Source organism: Colletotrichum lupini, chromosome 2 (genome assembly GCF_023278565.1).
Source record: "Colletotrichum lupini chromosome 2, complete sequence".
In the NCBI taxonomy this organism is placed as follows: Eukaryota; Fungi; Ascomycota; class Sordariomycetes; order Glomerellales; family Glomerellaceae; genus Colletotrichum; species Colletotrichum lupini.
In genome coordinates, this window is record NC_064675.1 from 6,653,339 (window position 1) to 6,674,081 (window position 20,743).

At 48.9% G+C, this 20,743-nt stretch overlaps 8 protein-coding genes across 8 annotated transcripts; 5 read left to right on the forward strand and 3 right to left on the reverse strand.

Annotated features, from left to right (window-relative positions):
* Nucleotides 1-1,808: 1,808 nt before the first annotated feature.
* Nucleotides 1,809-2,117, forward strand: CLUP02_04347 (salicylate hydroxylase; the record flags this gene model as incomplete). Its single annotated transcript, XM_049283360.1, has 1 exon — nucleotides 1,809-2,117. The coding sequence occupies one exon, from the start codon at nucleotides 1,809-1,811 to the stop codon at nucleotides 2,115-2,117; it is 309 nt and encodes a 102-aa protein (XP_049140503.1).
* A 1,288-nt stretch (nucleotides 2,118-3,405) lies between these two features.
* Nucleotides 3,406-6,857, forward strand: CLUP02_04348 (major facilitator superfamily transporter; the record flags this gene model as incomplete). The annotated part of the gene is made up of 6 exons (XM_049283361.1): nucleotides 3,406-3,502; nucleotides 3,669-4,636; nucleotides 4,690-4,744; nucleotides 4,812-4,991; nucleotides 6,359-6,675; nucleotides 6,759-6,857. The coding sequence occupies 6 exons, from the start codon at nucleotides 3,406-3,408 to the stop codon at nucleotides 6,855-6,857; spliced, it is 1,716 nt and encodes a 571-aa protein (XP_049140504.1).
* A 236-nt stretch (nucleotides 6,858-7,093) lies between these two features.
* Nucleotides 7,094-9,589, reverse strand: CLUP02_04349 (uncharacterized protein; the record flags this gene model as incomplete). Its single annotated transcript, XM_049283362.1, has 4 exons — nucleotides 7,094-7,264; nucleotides 7,533-9,104; nucleotides 9,146-9,222; nucleotides 9,283-9,589. The coding sequence occupies 4 exons, from the start codon at nucleotides 9,587-9,589 to the stop codon at nucleotides 7,094-7,096; spliced, it is 2,127 nt and encodes a 708-aa protein (XP_049140505.1).
* Nucleotides 9,590-10,993: 1,404 nt separating this feature from the next.
* On the forward strand, nucleotides 10,994-13,122 carry CLUP02_04350 (cytochrome P450; the record flags this gene model as incomplete). The annotated part of the gene is made up of 7 exons (XM_049283363.1): nucleotides 10,994-11,227; nucleotides 11,292-11,307; nucleotides 11,357-11,442; nucleotides 11,503-12,291; nucleotides 12,357-12,671; nucleotides 12,734-12,900; nucleotides 12,963-13,122. The coding sequence occupies 7 exons, from the start codon at nucleotides 10,994-10,996 to the stop codon at nucleotides 13,120-13,122; spliced, it is 1,767 nt and encodes a 588-aa protein (XP_049140506.1).
* Nucleotides 13,123-13,266: 144 nt separating this feature from the next.
* Nucleotides 13,267-14,919, reverse strand: CLUP02_04351 (uncharacterized protein; the record flags this gene model as incomplete). Its single annotated transcript, XM_049283364.1, has 4 exons — nucleotides 13,267-13,632; nucleotides 13,694-14,053; nucleotides 14,108-14,702; nucleotides 14,783-14,919. The coding sequence occupies 4 exons, from the start codon at nucleotides 14,917-14,919 to the stop codon at nucleotides 13,267-13,269; spliced, it is 1,458 nt and encodes a 485-aa protein (XP_049140507.1).
* Nucleotides 14,920-15,526: 607 nt separating this feature from the next.
* Nucleotides 15,527-17,770, reverse strand: CLUP02_04352 (allantoate permease; the record flags this gene model as incomplete). Its single annotated transcript, XM_049283365.1, has 7 exons — nucleotides 15,527-15,686; nucleotides 15,746-16,213; nucleotides 16,266-16,680; nucleotides 16,763-17,048; nucleotides 17,105-17,130; nucleotides 17,205-17,499; nucleotides 17,648-17,770. 7 exons carry the CDS (start codon nucleotides 17,768-17,770, stop codon nucleotides 15,527-15,529), a joined length of 1,773 nt encoding a protein of 590 aa, XP_049140508.1.
* Nucleotides 17,771-18,056: 286 nt separating this feature from the next.
* Nucleotides 18,057-19,387, forward strand: CLUP02_04353 (flavonol synthase; the record flags this gene model as incomplete). Its single annotated transcript, XM_049283366.1, has 4 exons — nucleotides 18,057-18,231; nucleotides 18,308-18,785; nucleotides 18,862-19,010; nucleotides 19,068-19,387. 4 exons carry the CDS (start codon nucleotides 18,057-18,059, stop codon nucleotides 19,385-19,387), a joined length of 1,122 nt encoding a protein of 373 aa, XP_049140509.1.
* A 421-nt stretch (nucleotides 19,388-19,808) lies between these two features.
* Nucleotides 19,809-20,078, forward strand: CLUP02_04354 (uncharacterized protein; the record flags this gene model as incomplete). Its single annotated transcript, XM_049283367.1, has 1 exon — nucleotides 19,809-20,078. The coding sequence occupies one exon, from the start codon at nucleotides 19,809-19,811 to the stop codon at nucleotides 20,076-20,078; it is 270 nt and encodes an 89-aa protein (XP_049140510.1).
* Between the last annotated feature and the right edge of the window lie 665 nt (nucleotides 20,079-20,743).

Below are 20,743 nucleotides of genomic sequence, written 5' to 3' on the forward strand. Positions count from 1 at the left end.
AACCCTACCCACGATTTTCAAACCACCACAATAATTACAAAAATCGTCCAAATGTAATTCTTTTTTATATACTTATTTATTAATATATAATAGTCTTATATACTAAAAATAAAGTTATTTAGGCTCTTAAGGCTATTAGAAAAGGTCTCTTAGTTAATCGGGCCTTAATTAAGTTCGGAGTTCTAAAGTTAACTCTTTATAACCGTAAAAGAGGTTACTAAACGAGGGTAATAGTATTTATAGACCTCTAGAGGCTTCTTTTATAATAAGAGAATTAGCTAGCTTAGTAAGTTCGTATTTAGTATAATTTAGGTATTATATTAACTTATAAATAGCTTATAGAATTCGCTAAGCGAGTTTTAAAATCCTAGGGGGATATAAATCTTTTTAAAAAGGAACTTATTAATTAAGGTCTAGAGAAGTCGTACTATCGATTCGAGGTATCTAAATAGGGCTACTACTAATATAATTAAGTTATAGTTTAGATTATTTAATATACTAAAGATTAGTAATCTTAAACAGGCTAATAAATATAATATAAATAAGACTAGTATTTTAGAGAGTAAGGGATTTAATAGCCTAGTTTTAGGTAAGGTAGAGACTATAGTAGTACGAAAAAAAGAGCTTAGTTTGCGTACTTAGGTATTTATAATTAAGTATATTTTTATTAATAATCGAGCTATTAAATTACTAATTATATATAAGGGAACGTCGGTATAATAGTAGTAGTTTCTATTTAAACTTAACCCTTATATTAGTTAGGAGTTTATAATAATAAATAATAATTAGACGATTAATAAGACTACCCTTAAGTAGTTAAAAATAGTATTCTTATTATAAATTAAGACCCCCCCCCTTAGGGGGCTTAATATACTTAATAAGCCTCGATTATTAGTTCTAGATAGCTATAGGAGTTATATAATAATAGAATTTATATAGGAATACTATAGAAATAACGTCTATTTATTATTCTTATTACTATATACTTCCTATATCCTCTAGCTATTAAATATAGCTATTTTTAGACTTATTAAGTCTAAGTATAAGAAGGAGCTTAATAAAGAGGATATAGTAAATAATTTTACTATTGTTAAAAAGCGGTATTTTTTAAGCTATTATTAGAAAGCTCGTTTAGCTAATTTAACGTTATTAAATATACGAAGTAGGTAGAAAGTAACTAAATTATATCCCCCTAATATAGCTAGACTACTTACTAATCTAATAGTCCTACTTAACCTAGTTATACTAACTAAAAAAACTATAGATATTAGGTAAGTAACTAGTAATATTAGAAAAGCTATTAACTAGGTATTAGTAGCGTTTATTATTAACTAGTTAATACTTAGGAAGGCTAGCGAGCTCTATAATTAGTTAAAGTTATTTATAGAGCTTAGTTTAAACTATAATACTTAACGACTACTATTTAAAAAAGTAAAAAAGGTATTTAGCGAGTAGGCCTACTATTTAGTAATATCTTAGTATTATATTCGAGTTCTAGAAGCTAAAGTTAACTAATTAAGGTTATAGAAAAAAAAGAGTATATTAATAGACCTAAATACTAAGTTCGTAAATATTTAGGATATATAGAGAGCTTAAGAGGACTCTAATAACTATTTAGTTAATCCTAGTTAACTCGTAAGGGTCGAATTACTTAGGGAGAATAATAACTATATTATTATAGTAGTAGAAGATAGTTAATTAATTAAGTATAGTTAGTAGCGATATTTTAATACTATGTTTTGATAGGGTGGCCAAAAGGGGGGGGTGGCCAAAAGGGGGGGGTGGCCAAAAGGGGGTGGGTCGACTTAATGGAGGCCATGTTCCGGGCTTACGATACTGTTCGACCACCTCGTGGGAAGTGGCTGGTGAAGAGCAGCCGCGAAGCCTGCGAGATTTATGAGTGGAACCACCCGGACACTATGCGTGACTGGGACAAATGTCTCAAAGACCTCGAGGAAAGATCGCACAAGATCTGGGACTATGATATCGAAGAAATGATCAGTTGTTTGGAAGCTGAGTTTGCGGATCAAATCCAGTCTCGTTTGCAGCCTCGACGAGACCCTGGCCTCCCGAGGGCTGTTGCACCACTGAGAGTCAAGGATGCCATTGCGACGTAAGGGTTCCATTAAGATAGCAGAGTACAATGCACTAAAGAGGAACCGAGAAACTTTACTTCCCGCGGACCCCAGTCTTAGCCTTCTTGGTTGCTCTGCAACCTGGGATATGGCCTAGCTGAGCTACCCGGATTCTCTTTGATCGCCTTGCAAGAGCCAGAAGGTATCGAGCAACTCAATACCTACGGCGACCGTGCTATCAAAGAATCGATTGCGCATTAAAATATTCGAAGGGAGCTATTTGTAAGTGATAAAGATGATGCAGAATGCTTGGCCCCAGTTGTTGAGCATGGCGAGGTAGGTGGGAAGTGTACGCCGGTGAGCAGAATGAATTTGTACCTGTAAGTACCGCGCGTCCCAAGCTCTAGGGGTCTTCGAATTATGTAATTTGCTCCGAGTTTGAATCCTAGCCGCGCTAGTAAAACGACATCGATGTTGGCTCTGATCTCATCCAGCTGCTAAGACTGGACCAACCAGACCGTAGATCTCCCACGCTACTCATGCGTTCAAGACATAATTCTGGCTTCTCAGCGCTCACAGGGGTTCTGTTCGCATTGATTCATTGGCAAATTCCTGGGACACTAGCGCCACTGCGCCAGCCGAGGACCAGTTTACTAATCAACAACAGTGTGCCGCGTTTGCGATGTAAGATAATACTGTGCAGACGACGATGGCCGGGATTTCACAACATCTGATAGTCATGGAAAATTTGTTGAGGGATAATGAATTCTAAGATCCCACGATATAAAATTGCACATCTTGAGTTTTGGGTGGAAAGTTGAGCCAACGATCAGGCCATAGCTTAATACCATGGTTCATCTCATAGCCTTATCCCACCGCTAGATTCCAGTTCATCAGAGATCAGTAATCACCTTACCAACCAAAATACCCATAGGCCGAGGGTCATGAAGGCCAGCAGTGAGGTAGTGCTTACAGACCCTCTGGTGAAGAAATATGAATCAGAGACAAGATAAGGTCATCCGCTCTCTTAAGCTTCAAGGTTTCGGCGTGAACAGTTGGCCAAGTCCACCTGCCACCCGAATTCCGGAAAGGCAATAACCAATGACACGGATTTCAGCAACGCTAGACGCCGATACTCCTATCAACTTAACAGATCTTCGCCAGAGTCTGCCTAGTATATAGATCTTCTTATCCCAGGGCCGTGGCACTGGGTTTTTGGATTACTCAAGCATCCCCTCATCACAAGAATCAGCGGCAGTGTCTCTAATGCATGATTATTGCTGCCGAAATGAGCACAACAAGCCAAGAATCTTCCATCAAAACTCCAGTAATGGACCGACCAGAAGAAGATGTTGAGAAAAGGGCAGGTGAGGACAGCACTTCTTCCGAAGATGGTGGTCAACAGCAACTCGCATGGGACGACCCTCGTGAGTCGAGAAACCCCAAGAACTGGAGTTTTCTTTCCAGGCTCTTTCACACTGCGATCCCATGCTTCTTGGCGTTCGAAATGTTGGTTTCTTCCCTAAAAATGCCTTCGATATAATCTAATCTGACATGGGAAATCTTGCAGCACGTTCGCAACCTCAATTACAGTCCCCGCGACCAGCCTAATAATGGACGAGTTCTCCGTCTCACGCACGAAATCCATCCTCCCTCTGACGCTCTATACACTCGGTCTCGCCATCGGTCCCCTCTTCATCGCCCCGTTCTCTGAAGTAATCGGTCGCAAGTGGATCTACGCCGGATCCTGCACTTTCCTCCTCGCATTCCTTGGAGGTGCGTCGGCGGTGACAACATTCTCTGGACTTCTCGCCTGCCGTTTCATAGCTGGAACGCTGGGCTCTGCCGGCATCGCTGTCGGCGCAGGAACCATTGCCGATGTTTGGGAACTCGGCAAGGGAGCTGGCGCATCACTGTTGTACATCCTTGGCCCGTTTTTGGGACCGACTTTGGGGCCTTTGGCTGGAGCGTATATCATACACGACAGAGACAACGACTGGAGATGGACGCAATATGTTCTCCTCATGGTTGGTGCTCCCATCTGGGTCGGGGCTATATTGATGAAGGAGACATCAAAAGCCTGGATCCTGCGCAAAGAGTCAGGGGAAGAGCCCATCACTTTCGCGCGACTTGGCAGCATTATTCGAGTCGCCGTTATGAGACCGACAAAGATGCTCCTCACTGAGGTTATTGTCTCCTCGCTGGCCATCTACACAGCTTTTGCCTATGCCATGATCTTCAGCTATTTCGGCAGCTGCTCCTACGTGCTCCAGAAGTACTACGGTTTCAATTTGAGAGAAGTTGGATTGAGCTTCCTTAGCATCATCATTGGCTATTTCCTGGCAACCTTTGTTTTTGCTTTCCTCGATGCCAAGTTCAGAATACCTGCTGTGCAAGCCGGCAAAGGTTTTCCCGAGCAGCGACTGTATGCGGCGCTCGTGGGTAGTGTTGCTCTTCCTGCTGGATTATTCTGGTATGCATGGGAAGCTCATCGTGGGGGTCACTGGGCCGCCTTGGTCGCGGCTGGTATCCCATTCGGGCTCGGCGCCTTTTGTCTATTCGTGAGTAATAAGGCTTCCGATCCGAAGCGGAGGGCGTAACTAACTCATTCAAGTTGTCTGTCATCACCTACATGGTCGACTTTTATGGCCAAAAGGCCGCGGCATCTGGTAAGTGGATGTACCTCTTTCTGGAAGCTTTTCATTTCGTTGGAAGTGATTCTAACATCATCCTCAGCTCTGGCCGCAAATGGTATCCTTCGATACATTCTGGGTGCTGTCTTCCCCTTGTTCACCCTCCAGATGTATGAGAAGCTTGGCGTGCACTGGGCTGGCAGCGTATTTGCGTTCCTCTCACTCCCTCTGATACCGATCCCTTGGCTTCTGTTCAAGTATGGCGGAAAGTTGAGACAAAGGAGTAGGTTTGTGACTGCTTAAGTCGCGGGGTTTTTAGTTTGTTTGCAGTCGGCCACCAGCCTAACATGGTCAGGTGAGGACTTGGGATATGCGCATAGCCTACTCATTTTACGCCTGTTACAACTCGTTACTTACAAGTCAGCGATTGCAATGCCAGGTTTCACAGATACGTTGACGCTGTTGCGCCCTTCAGCGAGTTTACTCATTTTTTGGGAGAGGAGGTTAATGACTAGAATTTTCATTACAGATTGGGGCAGTCTAGTAGACTGCAAGAACTAGAGCCAGTAATTGAAGTAGTTTATTATAGATATTAGAGACTGAGGAAGTTTAGAGACAATGGTTTGGGCTGATTTGCGTTTTCTACCCCTATGTAGGAGCCTGGCATCGCTCAATGGTGAAGGGCTGGCCCGCTACTGCAGTCAAGACTCAAGAGTACATGTGGTAGTGACCAACAAACCTGCCCAATTAGACCATACGGTCCAGACTGGTGTTATTCACGAAAGGTACATAGCTGTATACATAGCTGTAAGTATTTGGCCTGTATGTTGGTAACACCTCTACGCCCGGAGCGGACGTTGTGCATCCAACCTGCAACATCGAAGTACATGCAGGTACGCGCCTAGCTTTTACACGTCACACAGCCCCTTCTGCGCAGGCTACGTGTGGCATCAAAGCCTACAGGCTGTAACTGAGACCTGAGAACACATGAAGAATCATGTACAGTTGGGATATTAACGTGATTTCAAAGCACATCGTCGCCGTGATTCGAATGAGGTACCGGTGCCTGAGAACGTGCCATCGTAAGGCTCTGGAAAAACCTTTTGCAATAGCTTAGAAACACTCAGGTATACCTGTCATACCATGCAAGCGGATACCAACAGGAATTTACATGCATTGTCGTAGTGTCTTCGGCGCTTACATGCAAGCACTCATCCGATTCATCGCAGCCTCGTGGTGGAGGATCCGCACAGCCCCTTTTGCGGACGCATAGGGAAAGAACCGCATTTGAGAGCTCAGCTTGAAAGCAGGCTCTGGCAAAAATAGGACATAACGGCTTCGCGCGTGATAGAAAACATTGGTGTTGAGAGGAAATCTCTTGCACGATAGTCTGAAGTTTGTTGGTCTCAAAATAGGTCATCTTAGGCACGAGAAGTGCACAACCAATATGAAGAGAGGGTAGGAGGATCTTGACATAAAGGGCGAGCATTCCTCTGCGACGGCGAAGACCATAAACTCATACAAATGAGCCTAGAACTGCAACAAAACCAAACACTGCTTCGATAACCAAACCAAAAAGTTGTACTGCACACAAGATGAAGACATTTACCTTTTTCGTTGCCTTACTCTCCATGCTTTCGCTCTCAACAGGGCTTGCACCCAACTACACAGCGCGGTCTCCCAAGCCAGCGCCCGCTCCAGTTCCGGGAATTTTTGATGACATCCTGGACTTCTTCTCTGATGTTGTTGACGCTTTGAGCGAAGCCGGAAAATTTGTATGGGATCAGCTCGATGAAGCTGAACAGGAACTACTCGCAAGTGACGACCAACTTGTGGTCGACGGATGCAACGTCGTGAGATGCGGAGTGGAGCTCGGCTTCACATCTGTCAAGTGCCTCATTGAAGTTGTGGGTACCAAAGGCATTGGAAAGGTTGGCAAGAAGGAAAAGCTTGGCTGCCTGGCTGAAGTGAGTCATCCCTATGCTGTACCAGTCGATCGTTGCCGTCTCATACGGCGGAGCCATCAATATGCTAACAATCCGTTCGACAGGTCGCTGAGACGATCGATGACATAAAGAGTCATAAGCTTTGCGATCACTGCTGGGATGCCATCAAGAACAACGTACTACCTCAGGTAGAATCGGTGTGATATATATTTCAGGCTAATAATGAAAGAAAGTCAGAGAGATAGGTGAAGATTTCGCTGCGAGATGAGGAGAGTGGAATGAATGCTCGATTGGATGGACTATCTAGTAGATGTTTTGGAGTTTTTTATAGTGTAATTTCATTTAATTGCCAAATCAGCCCGTCAAGAACAGCAGATTCTTTTCCTTTGAGGCATTAAGAATTCGAGAAGATCAAAAAAAGAGTTCACCACCGGTGTGGCTACATCTCTTGGCGCTCACGCTGGGAATTGAACTCGGAGCCTGTCGTCGAGTAGGCTATGGGCGTGTTGAATGTCGGACCTGTAACCCTTCCACCACCAGCCAGTTTGACCTGACCCCCCGACCTAGAGGGGCGCCTACTGACTGGTGATCGGAATGGAATTGTTGGGACCTATATGGGTATTGTGGGTGGTGTATACGTGAGGCGAGATCAGTATACAGGTACACGTGAGGAAGGTACCTACGTTCGGTACCTGCCTGCCTAAGTGTATGAAAAATATTAAATGTCTAATAGGTAACAAGGAGTCTACACGCCCGGTGTCGACAGGTGAACATTACGTGTCCCGTCCATCGCTAAATGAGCATCTGGATCATCTCGGGATCCAAATTCCTCCATTCCCGTATGCCCGGTCTCTCAAGGCAGCACCCTCCGTTCTCACCCCAGCCAAATGAACCGGCATACGGTCTACCTGTTTCTGAACTCTGTCCCTCGTCTCAACATACCGATCAGCCAAGCTCATCTCGCTCCGCATGGTTCTCATTCTCTCCCGCGTCTCGATAGGACACCAGCTGTCACGGCTCAGACTAGCCACAGTGAGCAATACATCCGCCCCGTAGGCCTCAAGCGCGGCTTCAGAGCCAGCAACGGGAGGCGCAGCCATCCGCAACTGGCCCATGACGAGAACCTTGAGCTTTGTGTCGAGGAACAGAGCGCCGCCAAACTCGTGGATCAGGTGAACCGTGGCGACGTTCTTAGCGGCTACACGTGGTGTAGCATACGGTGCGGGGCCGACGGTGATGATGCTCTCGTGCCAGTCTGTCGATATCGCTTCCAATCCGGATCGGGGAACGACCCTCGCCCAGCCGAAGTAAACGCCACGCATTCGCATCCTCACGTCTTCTGGTATACCCTCGAGGTTCGCTGTCGGGATGCCCAGTTCCATCCCTCCTCTTCCTGTACCGCGGACAATTTTGCCGTCGAACTTGATTGGAAATGGATCGGTAGGACCGGAGTCGGGACCAATTACTTCGGGAGGGGCTTCTTGGAACCCAGCTTCACCGGACTGCCATGCGTCGTATCCCCCACTCCTTGTGGAGGCATACTGTTCCTCGTATGCCGTGACATGCGTCTTGATGCCGGACTTTTCTATGCCGGACTTTGCGTAAGCGATATGAGCGGCGTGCTTCGTCACAAACTTTGCTTGCGAGATCTTCTTCGTTCTAGACTGGACCACAGCGGCGGCTGGTCCGATATACCTATTGACGACAGTCGTGGCTACGACAGACCCGGCCTTGATCCCAAGCTCCAGAGGCATGCTGGCAAAGCTCGCGCCGCGTGTAACACTCATATCCGTAGACGTACTCGCAACACGGAAGACGGGGCTTGGGCAAAGAACCTTCCTCTTGCCCCCGTCACCACCGCCTCCAGTGCATAGCACGAGCCGGAAGTACCCATCATCGGCGGCCGCGGGTATGCGCACGACGTGTGTCTCTCTGGGCATATGCTTTGCCAGATTCTTGGGTGCCTTTTTGAGAAACTTCTTCAAGTCGCGCTGACAGCCCCTCTCATCGCCCTCGGTCATGGCCGCGGGTGTCCCCTGCATAGAAGGCGTCACGTCGAGCCATGATGTGTTTGCGCCAACCAGAGACTTGAGATTCATGCCCATGTTGCCTGAGAAGCCCTTCTGCTGCAGCCATACTGTCCGGGTTGCTGGCAGAGGAGCATCGGAGAAGATTGTGATGGTGATGGAGGTTGAGGGGCCGCGGTACCATACGAGCGCGCCCGAGTGGCGGAGGATGGAGTAGTGCTTGGTGTACTCGAACGGATGACTTATCAGCCCGCCCGCGAAATACTTTGTCTCGTCTAGGGCGGTTTGCCAGAAAGTCTTTTCTTTCAATTGAGACTCTTTGATGAGGTTTCTGATGGGGTGTAATTGGGTGATAAAGGGGGTCGATGTGCCAGTGGAAACGTCTCTGCTGTTGTGGGAGGACCAGGGACGAAAGATCCAGGGCTAGACGGTGTGGGCGATGGAGAAGGACGATGACCTGCCACGGGAAACGTTTGGGCTGTTGAAGGGCCAGGAAAGGATGGCCCTGGAATGGACGGCGCGGGAGAGTCCTTACCACCTGCTACAAGTGACGGTGATGGCGATGGTGATGGTCGATAAGGTAGGTAATTTTTGTGAGCACCAACGGGAGAAACACTGGGAGAAAAGTGTGGTGCTGGGGTTGCAGGACCTGGCGATGGAACCCTCCCAGGTCCGAAGTCCGATACAGGAGCGGCGAAAGCCAGGCGACCGTTAGCGTCAACTCCAGGGAACTCCTCATACGCTGGCGGTGGATCGTAGATTGATGTCGCTACAGACTGCCGAATGTTTGGCGTCGACCGAGCGGCGCGGAGAGGGCGTTGACGTTGGGGAAAGGGGTCGAAATCCGGAGGCGGCGGCGGACCTGACGGAGGGCCCGGCAGGGGTTTGCGCTTGAAAGCGGTCTCCATGACTCTTCGGCCGGCGTTGCCGGTCACTCAGATCCTCTTGAATGCTGCGGGGACGCAATGTTCCTGGGGAAGTCCTTCACAACTCGCTGGTGCGAGACTTGTGGTTATGACTTCCAGCGAGTGTCGATGGAAAGACGAAGAAGCGGACTATCGTTGAGGCTACTCCCTATCGAGACCTCGTATCCGAGGATTGCGAACCCCCTGAGATTGCGATGAATCTGGAAGTGTCTCATCACGTGTCGCCAAGCTGTCAAGTGTTGAGAAGAGCTCATGGGTCTGTTGATTGATGCTGTGTAGTCAGCAGCATTCCCTGCCAGGATCAACTGGCCATAGCGCCCATAATTGTCACCTTAGCGAGCCTGAGACTGAAGATTGAAACTGCCGGGGGTAAGTGATGCGAATAGAAGTCGCAGAGACTCCCAGGTGGCCACAGTCGAGCAACTGACGATACATTTTCCGATATTCATCAACTAACTGTACATTCTAGGTCAGATACCGATAATGTTCGGGGCTTTTCAGAACCCTTAACTTCAAGGGAACCTCCCAGACGAACCTTCAGTCTCGAGCTAAAATGTAATGGCAGGCAAATCCGCCACTAAACTCTGACAATTTGACACCGAGCCACATTCTAAGGGCCACAATACAAGCGGCCTTCCAGGGGATCTATTACCTTCTAGTGTATGGAGTTATCAAAGTCCGATGGTCTAGGTATTATGGCGGCTCAACTGAACTCTCCATGTGAACGGCCTTAGGCGTTCTCAAATAGGCGTCGCATTGCCAACATGTAAACGCCTTTGAGGGTGAGTTATACTGGACATATCAGCCGCCAGCCCGCGTAACTTACAACGAGCATTAGCAGTTAACATCGCCTCAGCTGAACACAACTTTGTGATGGTGGCACAACCTTGCCGATCTCGACACCAGTCAGCAACGTTGCCACACACTGTAGCTCTCTAGCAACCCGAGCGTCGGTGTCATGGAGAAGACTATTCGGCGCCGAAGAAATTTCCAATTCCTGCCGGCGGAGAGTCTGACTTCTCTCCCAAACCCGCGCCGTGCCCTTGCATAGGTATGCACTCCGTGCTGCATCGGCAACGCTCGTCCGGGGGGGCGCGAGTCCACGACCCTGAAAATCATCGAGCTCTCCGTCGTCCGTGGCGCAAGGAGCTGTCATCTAAACGACTCGCGTCCACATCATTGCAATCCTGTCCCCAAACCGCTCTTGCCACTCACATCGTATTTCAGCATTCGCATTCGCACCCTCGCTCGTACCAACACCACACACTGAAGACGTTCGACGAGTCGAGTGAATAAGGCAAGGACAAACATTGGACCATTACCCGGAACCCTTCAGCAGCCCGAAATCCGCGGTCTCATGGCTGGCACCGTCAGATGTGTGTCGCTATGAAACGTGGCGTCCCACCATCCCATATGCCGTTCTACGCTCAAGCCCCCAACAGACACAGCTCCCCCGCCTCGACGTCGCGCAGTATAACGTCACCAGAGATCATCGGACGGGAAGCCGTGTTGCTTCGATTGGTTGGAGGTTACACCGTTCATCCCCGGGGCGGGCTCGGCTCCGGTCGTAAACGTGTCTTTCGCGTCTTCGGCGAGCATGAACCCGGGCACAAGTTGTTAGTCTGCATTTGGGCAGATATAAGCTGCTCGCCATCCTGCTGATAGAATGGGGAACTATTGGCAGAAAGACTTTTCTTATTGTCAGAACTAAGTCATCAATCATAGGACGGCGTGCCGACAACACTACAGCACTCAATATGATTATTCCACACGATATCTCGAGCTTGGGCAATGTACGACTGGCGGTCGCATTGCCTATCGTCCTCTTTGCTTTGGTAGATACCGCGGCATTGAGCCATTGATACTAGGACGTCACATGCTAATTGCTGATGCAGGGCGTTTTCCGTCTGATCTCGAGGGTGGTTTACAACATTTACTTCCACCCACTGAAAGACTACCCTGGGCCGAAGCTCCACGCCGCTACCCGTATCCCGCTCAGTCGAATGATCACCAGCGGTAAAGCTCACAAGAGACTGGCAGAGCTTCACAAGCAATATGGACCTGTGGTCAGGCTCGGCCCAGATACAATCGACTGGGCCGACCCGCGGGCTTTCAAGGACTTGATGGGCCACAGCAAGGGCGGTGGTGGCATGGAGAACTACAAAGACCCTGTCAATGCTAAGTACAAGCCGCACAGCATCATCAACTCCGGCCGCGAGGATCACGCACGTATTCGCCGCGTTCTAGCCCACGGATTTTCCGCTCAGGCCATGGTCAATCAGCAACCCCTGATTCAAGCTCAGATCGACTTATTGATCCGGCGACTTCATGAGAACTGTGATGACGGAGGGAAAGCGCTGAATATGGTTTCGTGGTATAATTGGACGACTTTTGACATCATTGGTGACCTGGCCTTTGGCGAACCCTTTGGTTGTCTGGAGAACTCGGACTATCACCCGTGGGTGTCAATCATTTTCGACAATATCCATGCCGGTGTATGGAGAAATCAGTTCCAGCGATACTGGATTACACGCCCATTTGCCAGGTGGTTGATTCCGAAAGAGTTGAAGAACAAGACAAAGTTCCACAATGACATGAGCCAGGAGAAGGTTCAACGCCGTATGGCACTCGGTGAGTCAAGGCCGGACTTCGTCCAGTCTATGATGATGAAGGAGGGCCCTTTGGTACGTGTAGTCCCTAGCATGTCTCATTGTCCCTGGGTACCGAAACTGACGAAACATTTGTTTAGGCGATGTCAAAGCCGGAAATTGAGCAAACCGCAGACACCTTGATCATTGCAGGCTCAGAAACAACGGCATCTGTGCTTTCAGGAGTAACTTACTTCCTAACGATGCATCCCGAAGCCATGGCCAAATTGGCACAAGAAGTTCGCACATCATTCAACTCAGAGCAAGAAATCGATGTTCTTAGTGTTCAGAAACTCCGTTACATGCTCGCGGTCCTCGATGAGAGCATGCGCGTTTACCCAGTCGTACCCATGGGTCTCACTCGAGTTGTCAAGCCGGGCGGCGACTACATCTGCGAAAGGTTCGTGCCGGCGGGTGTAAGTGTCTTCAGCACAACTGCAGATCTAAACATATCACGTTGCTGACAAAAAACCAACAGACGCGAGTGATGGTCTCCCAGTGGCCCATGTACCACAACGATAAGTACTTCGCAGAGCCCGATTCTTTCATCCCCGAGAGATGGCTTGGAGACTCCCGCTTCGAGAACGACGATAAAGCTGCTCTCCAGCCATTCTCTTTCGGTCCTAGGAACTGCATTGGTCGGAAGTAAGTTAAGCCATTGAAACAAGATGCACGACACGAAACCTGTGTTAACTTGATCTTTACAGCCTGGCCATGTCCGAAATGCGAGTAATTCTTGCCAGAGTCATCTGGAACTTTGACATGCAAGTCGCAGATGACAGCAAGAACTGGACTGATCAGCAGCTGTTTGGTTTGTGGAAGAAGGGTCCTCTGAACGTGAGGTTGACGCCTCGGAAGACGGTGTGAGAGGGTATCTCAATAGGCACGTGAATTACCGCACCCAGCATCGATTGAGGAATCTTTCTCGCATGTTTGACCTTAGCATGGACGCTTTCAAAACACGACAAGATTGAAACAGCCTAATTAGTTAATAATACCACATTTTTTGCCCTACAGCTTCGACTTGAACTCAATCTTTGATTGCGCTTCTGCCTTCTTTGTCTCCTTCTTCCACCACTCAACCCTGGCGTTGATAACTTCAGAAAACGCTTCAAGCCATTTAGGGTCGAACTTTGGCAGCAATCTGCCTTTAGTTCCTTGCACAGGCTCGCCGGCAATTGCCCGCAATGCTTCAAAGTATTGTTCGAAGTCGGGCGACAGAGTGAAGAAGGGAATGCCATCACCCTTGTACTCCAACCTCTCCTTCTCCCACTTTTCTTGCTCAATTCGAGGGGGCAATTTCCCGCGGCTCGCGAAGACTCGTGCCGCTGCAACGGCTTGCCACTCAAAGACGCGGAAAGTAAAGCCGCCCGTGACCTGCACGATAGAGTCAGTACATGAGCTCCAGGCACGAAGTTCTACTGAAATCAAGACGTACCATTCCAACAAATGCAAGAGTTGGGTCGTTGATATTGAAGACATGCTGGTAAAGTCCCGGCACTCGTCTATTCTCCACCTTCTGCTTGGGCAAGAATGGGAAGCTGAAGTCATAACCGGTTGCAAAGACGACAGTGTCAACTTCATCCACGGTACTTCCATCGCTGAACGTGATGCGTCCACTTTTTGGACAGAAACTAGTGATCTGCGGCTTGATCGTGATATCGGGGTGCGTAAAGGGCGCCCACCCGAATGCGGCCAGGGGTTCTCTAAGTGATGCAATAACCGGCTTTTGAGACACCAGCCGGATATCGTGGAGCGCATCAAACGCAGACACGGAGCCGCCGACAACAATAACTTTCTGTGAATAGTCAGCTCAGATCTCAATATATGAAATGTACGAATGCCGGCATACTTTTCCTCGGAACTCTTCCGGGTCACGGAAATGCTTGCTATGCTTGATTCTGCCTGCAAATTTCTCGTTGAATTCGACAAGACCGGGGATTTCGGGGATATAAGGCAAGTAAAAGTGACCTGATGCCACAACCACTGCATCGAAAGTTTCTTGCCACCAGTAGTCCTTCGACTTTCCGGGTACAACCTTTCGCAACGTGAGGACCCATTCGTCACCCCTTTTTTCTGCAAGTTCAACCGTGGTGCTGAACTCAATCAACTTATCGTGCCCTCCTCGAGTGAAAATCCCCTCGACCCATTCTCTAATCAATTCTCGATGTCTGAATGGAGCGCCCGGACCGTATTGTGCCAATGTTCGGTCGGATAGGACCTGAGGTATCGGCTCCTGCGTAAACGCCATGATTTCGGGAGTGATATTACTGTGCAGCGTCTCATGAATACCCGTGTCCGAATACCGTAACTGGTGAGAGTTGTTCTTTTCGGATCTCGGAGTCTCTGTAGGGAAGCTTTGAGGGATTTCAATCGGCGCATTTGCGCGTTGTTTGACTAATGCGCGCAAAGAAGGGATCCGGGGTGGCAGTTCCGGAGTGTAGACCCTACATGTATAGACACACAGGTCAAATCTCATTCGATTCACAACTGATATGAGGATAATAGCCTTCAGGGATATACTCACCATGTCCCTCCAGCCAAGTCGCGCCGTTCGAAGACGCGTACAACATCAAACGCCTGTTCCTTCACCAAAGCGTCCGTTGCGATGGCTCCAGCCGGGCCGGCGCCAATGACTGCGACCCTCCGAATTTCCTCAGGCATCCTGAATCGTCAGGACTTCTAGAAGCTGAATTGGAGATTCACGAAGGCTAACCTTAGTTGAGAGCAATCGTTGTCGATACGCAGCGGTGCTTGCAAGAAACAATCCCACGCCGGTCTCGTTCCATCCGAACTGTCTCATCGAACAGTGAGCTAATTCCCGAGCGTCCATTGGCGATATCGGCTGCGGCATCAGCTCATGTCGGACACCGTCCGAGATGTCGTGATAAGCTCGCTCGATCAACATGCGTAGCTTACCAACATAACTGGTCAGGGTGGAGTCCTTCGGTGATTGCATCACAACCCTTGGAGAAAACGCAACGCGGGACTTGTCCCTGCGCTAAGTAGACTGGATGCGCGTGTTGTCACTCGTTTCGTCCACACAGAACAAGAACATGCAACGGAGCCTTTCCTATCGCGAAAGAGGGGCTCATACTAAGGTAATGTGTGATTATCGATCTACAGCCAAAATCATACTGATCAGACCTGGCATTCCAAAACAGGTACACTCAACGATGGCAGTGAACGGGATGGAATAGAGTCCTCGACAATTGGAACCACAAACACTTGGGAGGTCATATTTGAATATGTAGATGGCGGGATGTAGTTCCTACAGAACGTATCTAAAGTGCTCATTTTCCTTATCGGTCAAGTCCTTGAATGCGAGTCTATCCCGCTCATTTTCGTCTAGGCCGAGAGCATCCCGTCTCCTGTTTTCTCTATAGAGGATAACATAGAGGCCCAAAGAAGACAGAATAGTGATGCAGTAGCTAGGAAACCGGTGTTAGAGGAGTTGAAAAGATGTTGCCTGGGTCGGCTTTTGACATACCAAATAATCAACCCCGTCCATAGCTGAGGATAATGTTGGGGTTTAGTCTCGCTCTTCACAAGCTGAGGCCCAACTATGTTTCCAACGCAATATGCGACAAATACGGCAGAAGCCATGAAGCTTTTTTTGGTTTCTCCTGCAACATTGCTGGCCCCAAGGGTGACCGTCAAGCTGACGACCGGCCCAAAGAAGCCAATAAGTGAGTATCCGACAACAGGGGCAATGGGACGATGGCCCCAGTCTGACTTCCATATAATAACAAAGCCCGCAATGACTGGGAGAGTGCATCCTATCAGTACTGGGATCCGGATATTGCGGTATTTAGAGCAGAGCCATCCAGCGACGGGGATACCGATGGCGCAAATTGCACCTAGCGGGAATTGAAAAAGAATGCTGTCTAAAGCCGAGTATCCGAACGTCGAAACGATGAGGGGACCGAACCCAGATACAGCTCCATTGACTTTATACCTGATAGCCAGTTAGTTTGCGCATTCGAGGGGAAATTTTGGACTCCTCTTACCCCGAGGCCATGGTCAAGGCGACTAGCCAGACCTTGGCGTCCAGTAGTGCTTCCTTGATCTGAGCAGTCTTGATGTTTTGATTCTTAACTCCAGTTTGTCCCTGACGCAATCTCTCAATTGCGACAGCTCGCTCTTCCGGAGTGAGAAACCAGGCGGTCAGGGGAGAGTTGGGTAGGAAGAAACACCAAATACCAAATAGGAACGTTAAGCCTCCAGCAAGTACATAGATGTACTGCCATGGAGTCAACGCGCCTCCTTGTATTTGGGCGAATCCGTAGTTGAGAGCGCATCCAATGATGGTGAACCAGCCAGTTCCGGAAAACCACCAACTCTGGCGGAGTGCTTGTTCTCTTTGGGTGTAATAGCCGCTGACGGTAGTCATGAAAGCTGTTGGAATGACAGACTCGGTGAAACCTATATCACATGATGAGCGTCACTTCAGTCTCTACTCAAACTCCATCGCTATCCAATAACTCGTGGGATGATGGCTCCTCACCCAAGAAGAATCTTTGAACCAGGAGACCTTGCCAAGTCGTCACTCCCGCTGTCGCAGCACAAATGACTGCCCAAATCATGACCACGGGGCCAAGTGTCCATCTGGTATTGAAGCGTTGAAGTAGATACGTCATTGGATACGAACCTATCAGCTGACCAAAGTAGAATATCGAAGTTGCCCAACTTAGTCGTGTTGTGTCGGTCTTTGGCGGGGTGAAAGAGGTATCGACAACTGAAAGATGCAGGTCACCAGTCATTCCGAATAACGCAGCACTGCCAAGAATTGCCTATACGCAGCTGTGAGTCTTGTTCAAATGTTCAAGGAGCCTTCCTAAGTGCCCACCTTATCATAGTAAACCAAACCATAGCCTTGATCGCATCGTTTCATGTCAGCATCGCGCCCGACCTGTTACTGAGAGTTTTGGGCACTTTGCTGCAATTACCTATGACCATGGCTGGCATCAAGAAGAGATCGATTTTCTGGAGCACCCTCTTCTCAATGACAGGATCAATGGCAAGAGCTTCCTCGCCAATTGTCTCCAGTTTGACTGCCTGACTAGGTGCATATTTGTCATATGCTCCTGATACTGTGAATGATCCATCGTCAAGAGCCGTATGGCGGCTATCCCTAGTGGTATCGTTTGTCATTTTGATGATTGCCGATTCTTGTGGGAAGGACGTCGGTGTCAATAGTTTGGAGGCATTCGGTTGTTTGAGGCCACCCTTGATGAGAGTTTCCTGAGTACAGGCAGTCAACGCGTGCAGAAACAACAGTCAAGACTAACAGACTAATCCTTGCGACTCCAAAATCTTGGCCTGTCCACGCCATTCCCAAGAATGCCTCGACACAGCATTGACAGATTGCCTCATCTGGATCCTTCCTGACGAATACTTCGGCCCCACAGCGATGCATCCTCTGCCAGGGACCAGCTTCAAGATCAGACGGCACATCTATGGACATGTAACCGAAAGCCTCGGTTTCTGTGGCCCGATAGTAATATCCCGGCATCGGCTTTCCTCTGTTTTCAAAGGATCGAGATTCTCATTCGGTGAAATCTAGACTTGACAATGGGATTACCAATACTTTGGCTAAACCCTTGCAGCGCAAAGGCGTTGCAACGCAACCATCCGCAGTTCACGAAATTGGAATAGAGGAGGGGTGTCTGCTATAGAAGGGCTACATGTATTACTGTTCATCGAACCTCACGCGCTATTAAGATAAGAAGCAAGAGACCTGCCAGTCTCGGCGTAGCGAGGGCCTAGGTAACTACAAGTTCCCTCGTCCTCCCTTCAAGATGACAACCACGACCTCAAAGACAGCTCCAGTCCATGTACCTTACATTCAAGCTACCGAGACAAGCGAGCAGCTAGATTGGGCAGATCTGGTGGCCTTGGACTTATCCAAATTTGACAAGTCCGGGGGTAAAGAGGAGCTTGCAGAAGAATTCACGAGAGCGATTGAACAGATAGGTACGATCACAACGCATGCATTACTGTTTCATCATCAAAGTCATTAGACACGTAAAGCTAATATTTCACTTTTAAGGCTTCTTTTACGTCATCAACCATGGTCTCAGTCGGGAAGCCATCGATCAGCAGTATGCTCTGGCCTCGTCCGTTCTCAGTCTGTCGGATGAAGACAAGGCACCATACAGAGCAGCACTTGAGGCCGGCGATTTCAATGGTTGGAAGCCCCCAGGCACCAGAGAGCTGATGCCAGGCGTCCGGGACAACTTCGAGATTTACAACATCCCAAAGTTCATCTCGGAGCATGCGTCACGACCGCATCCCGATGTAGTCACAGAGAACTTCGCGTCAATCGAGCAGTTCTCCCGATACGTCAACGACGAGATTATCCGGAAGCTTCTCGTCATATTTGCGCTGGCACTTGGTCTTGAGGACGAGGAGTGGTTCGTCAAGAAGCATCGTTACGAGAAGTCTAGCGGCGACCATCTCCGATACATGAAGTATTACGTCAGAACCGATGAGGAGAATCGAAAGCTGGGTGGTGTTTGGCTGAAGGGGTAAGAATGTCTCCTGGAAGAAATGCTTTCTGTCCGCCTCAATAGCATGTGCCCAATACTAACAAAGAGATTGAAGACACTCAGATATGGGCAGCCTGACATTGCTCTTTCGGCAACCTGTCGCTGCGCTCCAGGTCCTCACGAACGACGGGACCTGGAAGTGGGTGCGCCCGCAGACGGACGCGCTGACGGTGAACATTGCTGATGCGCTGCAATTCCTCACAAGTAAGTTGACCTATTTTCGATGCCTTCTAATCGCCGTGGTCATTGACACCGCCATAGACGGGTACCTTAAGTCAAGCATCCACAGAGTCGTAGCGCCTCCGAAAGACCAAGCACATATCGATCGTCTGGGGGTTATTTACATGGTTCGCATAGAAGATGATACGGACCTGGTCCCCATTAAGGAGTCTCCCGTTCTACAGAAGCTTGGCCTCTCTGAGGGCGCTGTACTTGGAAGTGACGGTAAGCCTGTGAAGGCAGGAGAGTGGGTGAGGGAGAGGATAATCAAGAACATCGGTGCCACGAGTCAGTCCAACGGTGACAATTCGGTCAATGATCTAGAAGTCATCAAGGGTATCAAGACAACATATTTTGATTGAGATTATGACCAATGGTGGTAGCCTTTGATGTAGGGCTATTCTAACAAGTATTCGAGACATAGATCAAGGTGATGCACCAGTTGGTACAAGGGGACTCTACTCGCGTCATACAGATACGTAGATGTTCTTGGCTGCGCATGGCGGTGAGACCGTAGCACCAAGCTCCAGTCAGGAGAGCAGCCACGGAGTCTCTCAATGATTTTGCACAAATTGACCTAGGCCCCCATCTTATTATCCCTTTTCGGGCGAGAAACTTTGTCATTTCAACAACTCTTCAATACCGATTCATTGGGGCAAAAGAATCTTCTTCACAACAGCATCACGCTTCATAGTCCAGTCTGGAGTCAAAGTTTTCACAACCGGAAGGTACAATAGCATTGTCCAAACTTCAACCGCGCCGACTAGAAGTTTCACTCTCAAAATGTCCGGCATTCCTCTCACCGCTGACATTGAAGCATCCAACAGGCGGCCTACACACAAAGGCCCCGGCCCCGCGTTTGAGCCCGGTCCCGCCGATTTCAAAGCAGCAAAAAAGGCTGAGCGCAAAGCCGAGAAAGAGCAGCGACGCGAAGTTGAGGGTCCGTCTCGCACAGAGAGCATTGTCCAGTCAATCAAAGACAAGTTCTCGTCCAATTCAAATACGCCTAAAAACTCAAGGATAGAGAGGGACCGGGACGGTGTTCCTATCTAGCGACTGTTGGGTGGATCATGTCGCGAGCAAGAAAGTCAGTAGAAGCAGCAGAATGAGAGGCCGTCCAACATTCAAGCCATATTATTAGCAACGCTTATTTCTACGAGAACAAATTGAACAAAACCACTCATACATCTCAACGTCGGTGTATGATAAGCCAGCCTCCAGTGTGATCTCCAATCCTGCAGCCTGCAAAGCGGGCCGCGGGAAGCTGTGAGTCTTACAGCAAGACAAGTCATCTCACCCTCACGTGGCCCTACTGATCGCTTGACAGATCCAAGCATGACGTAGTTGGTCTGAGAGTGCGGCTGATCATCGCGGGCTGAATGCATACACAGTACATAGGCTGTGTGCGCTGCGCCCCGGTACTCGGCTATGCCAGTAGAGCTACGTCATTCGCCAACGACGCCGATCCGGCCCCGCTCCGGCTAGCTCGTCCCCGCTCCCTGCCTCCAGGAATCCGCAAGAGCCCCACAACGCGGAACAGCCCCGTGAATCCACTCCCTCCGGTCAGATGATTGAAATCAGTGTACATCGTCTTACCCTTTTGCGTAAGTCCCCAGGGCGGCAGAAAGTCGCTCATTGCAAGGCTGATTTAGGTGACAGCTTTTAGGACCCTGCGATTCGCTTATTCGGAGTTTTATGAGCTCATCCTGGATAATCCA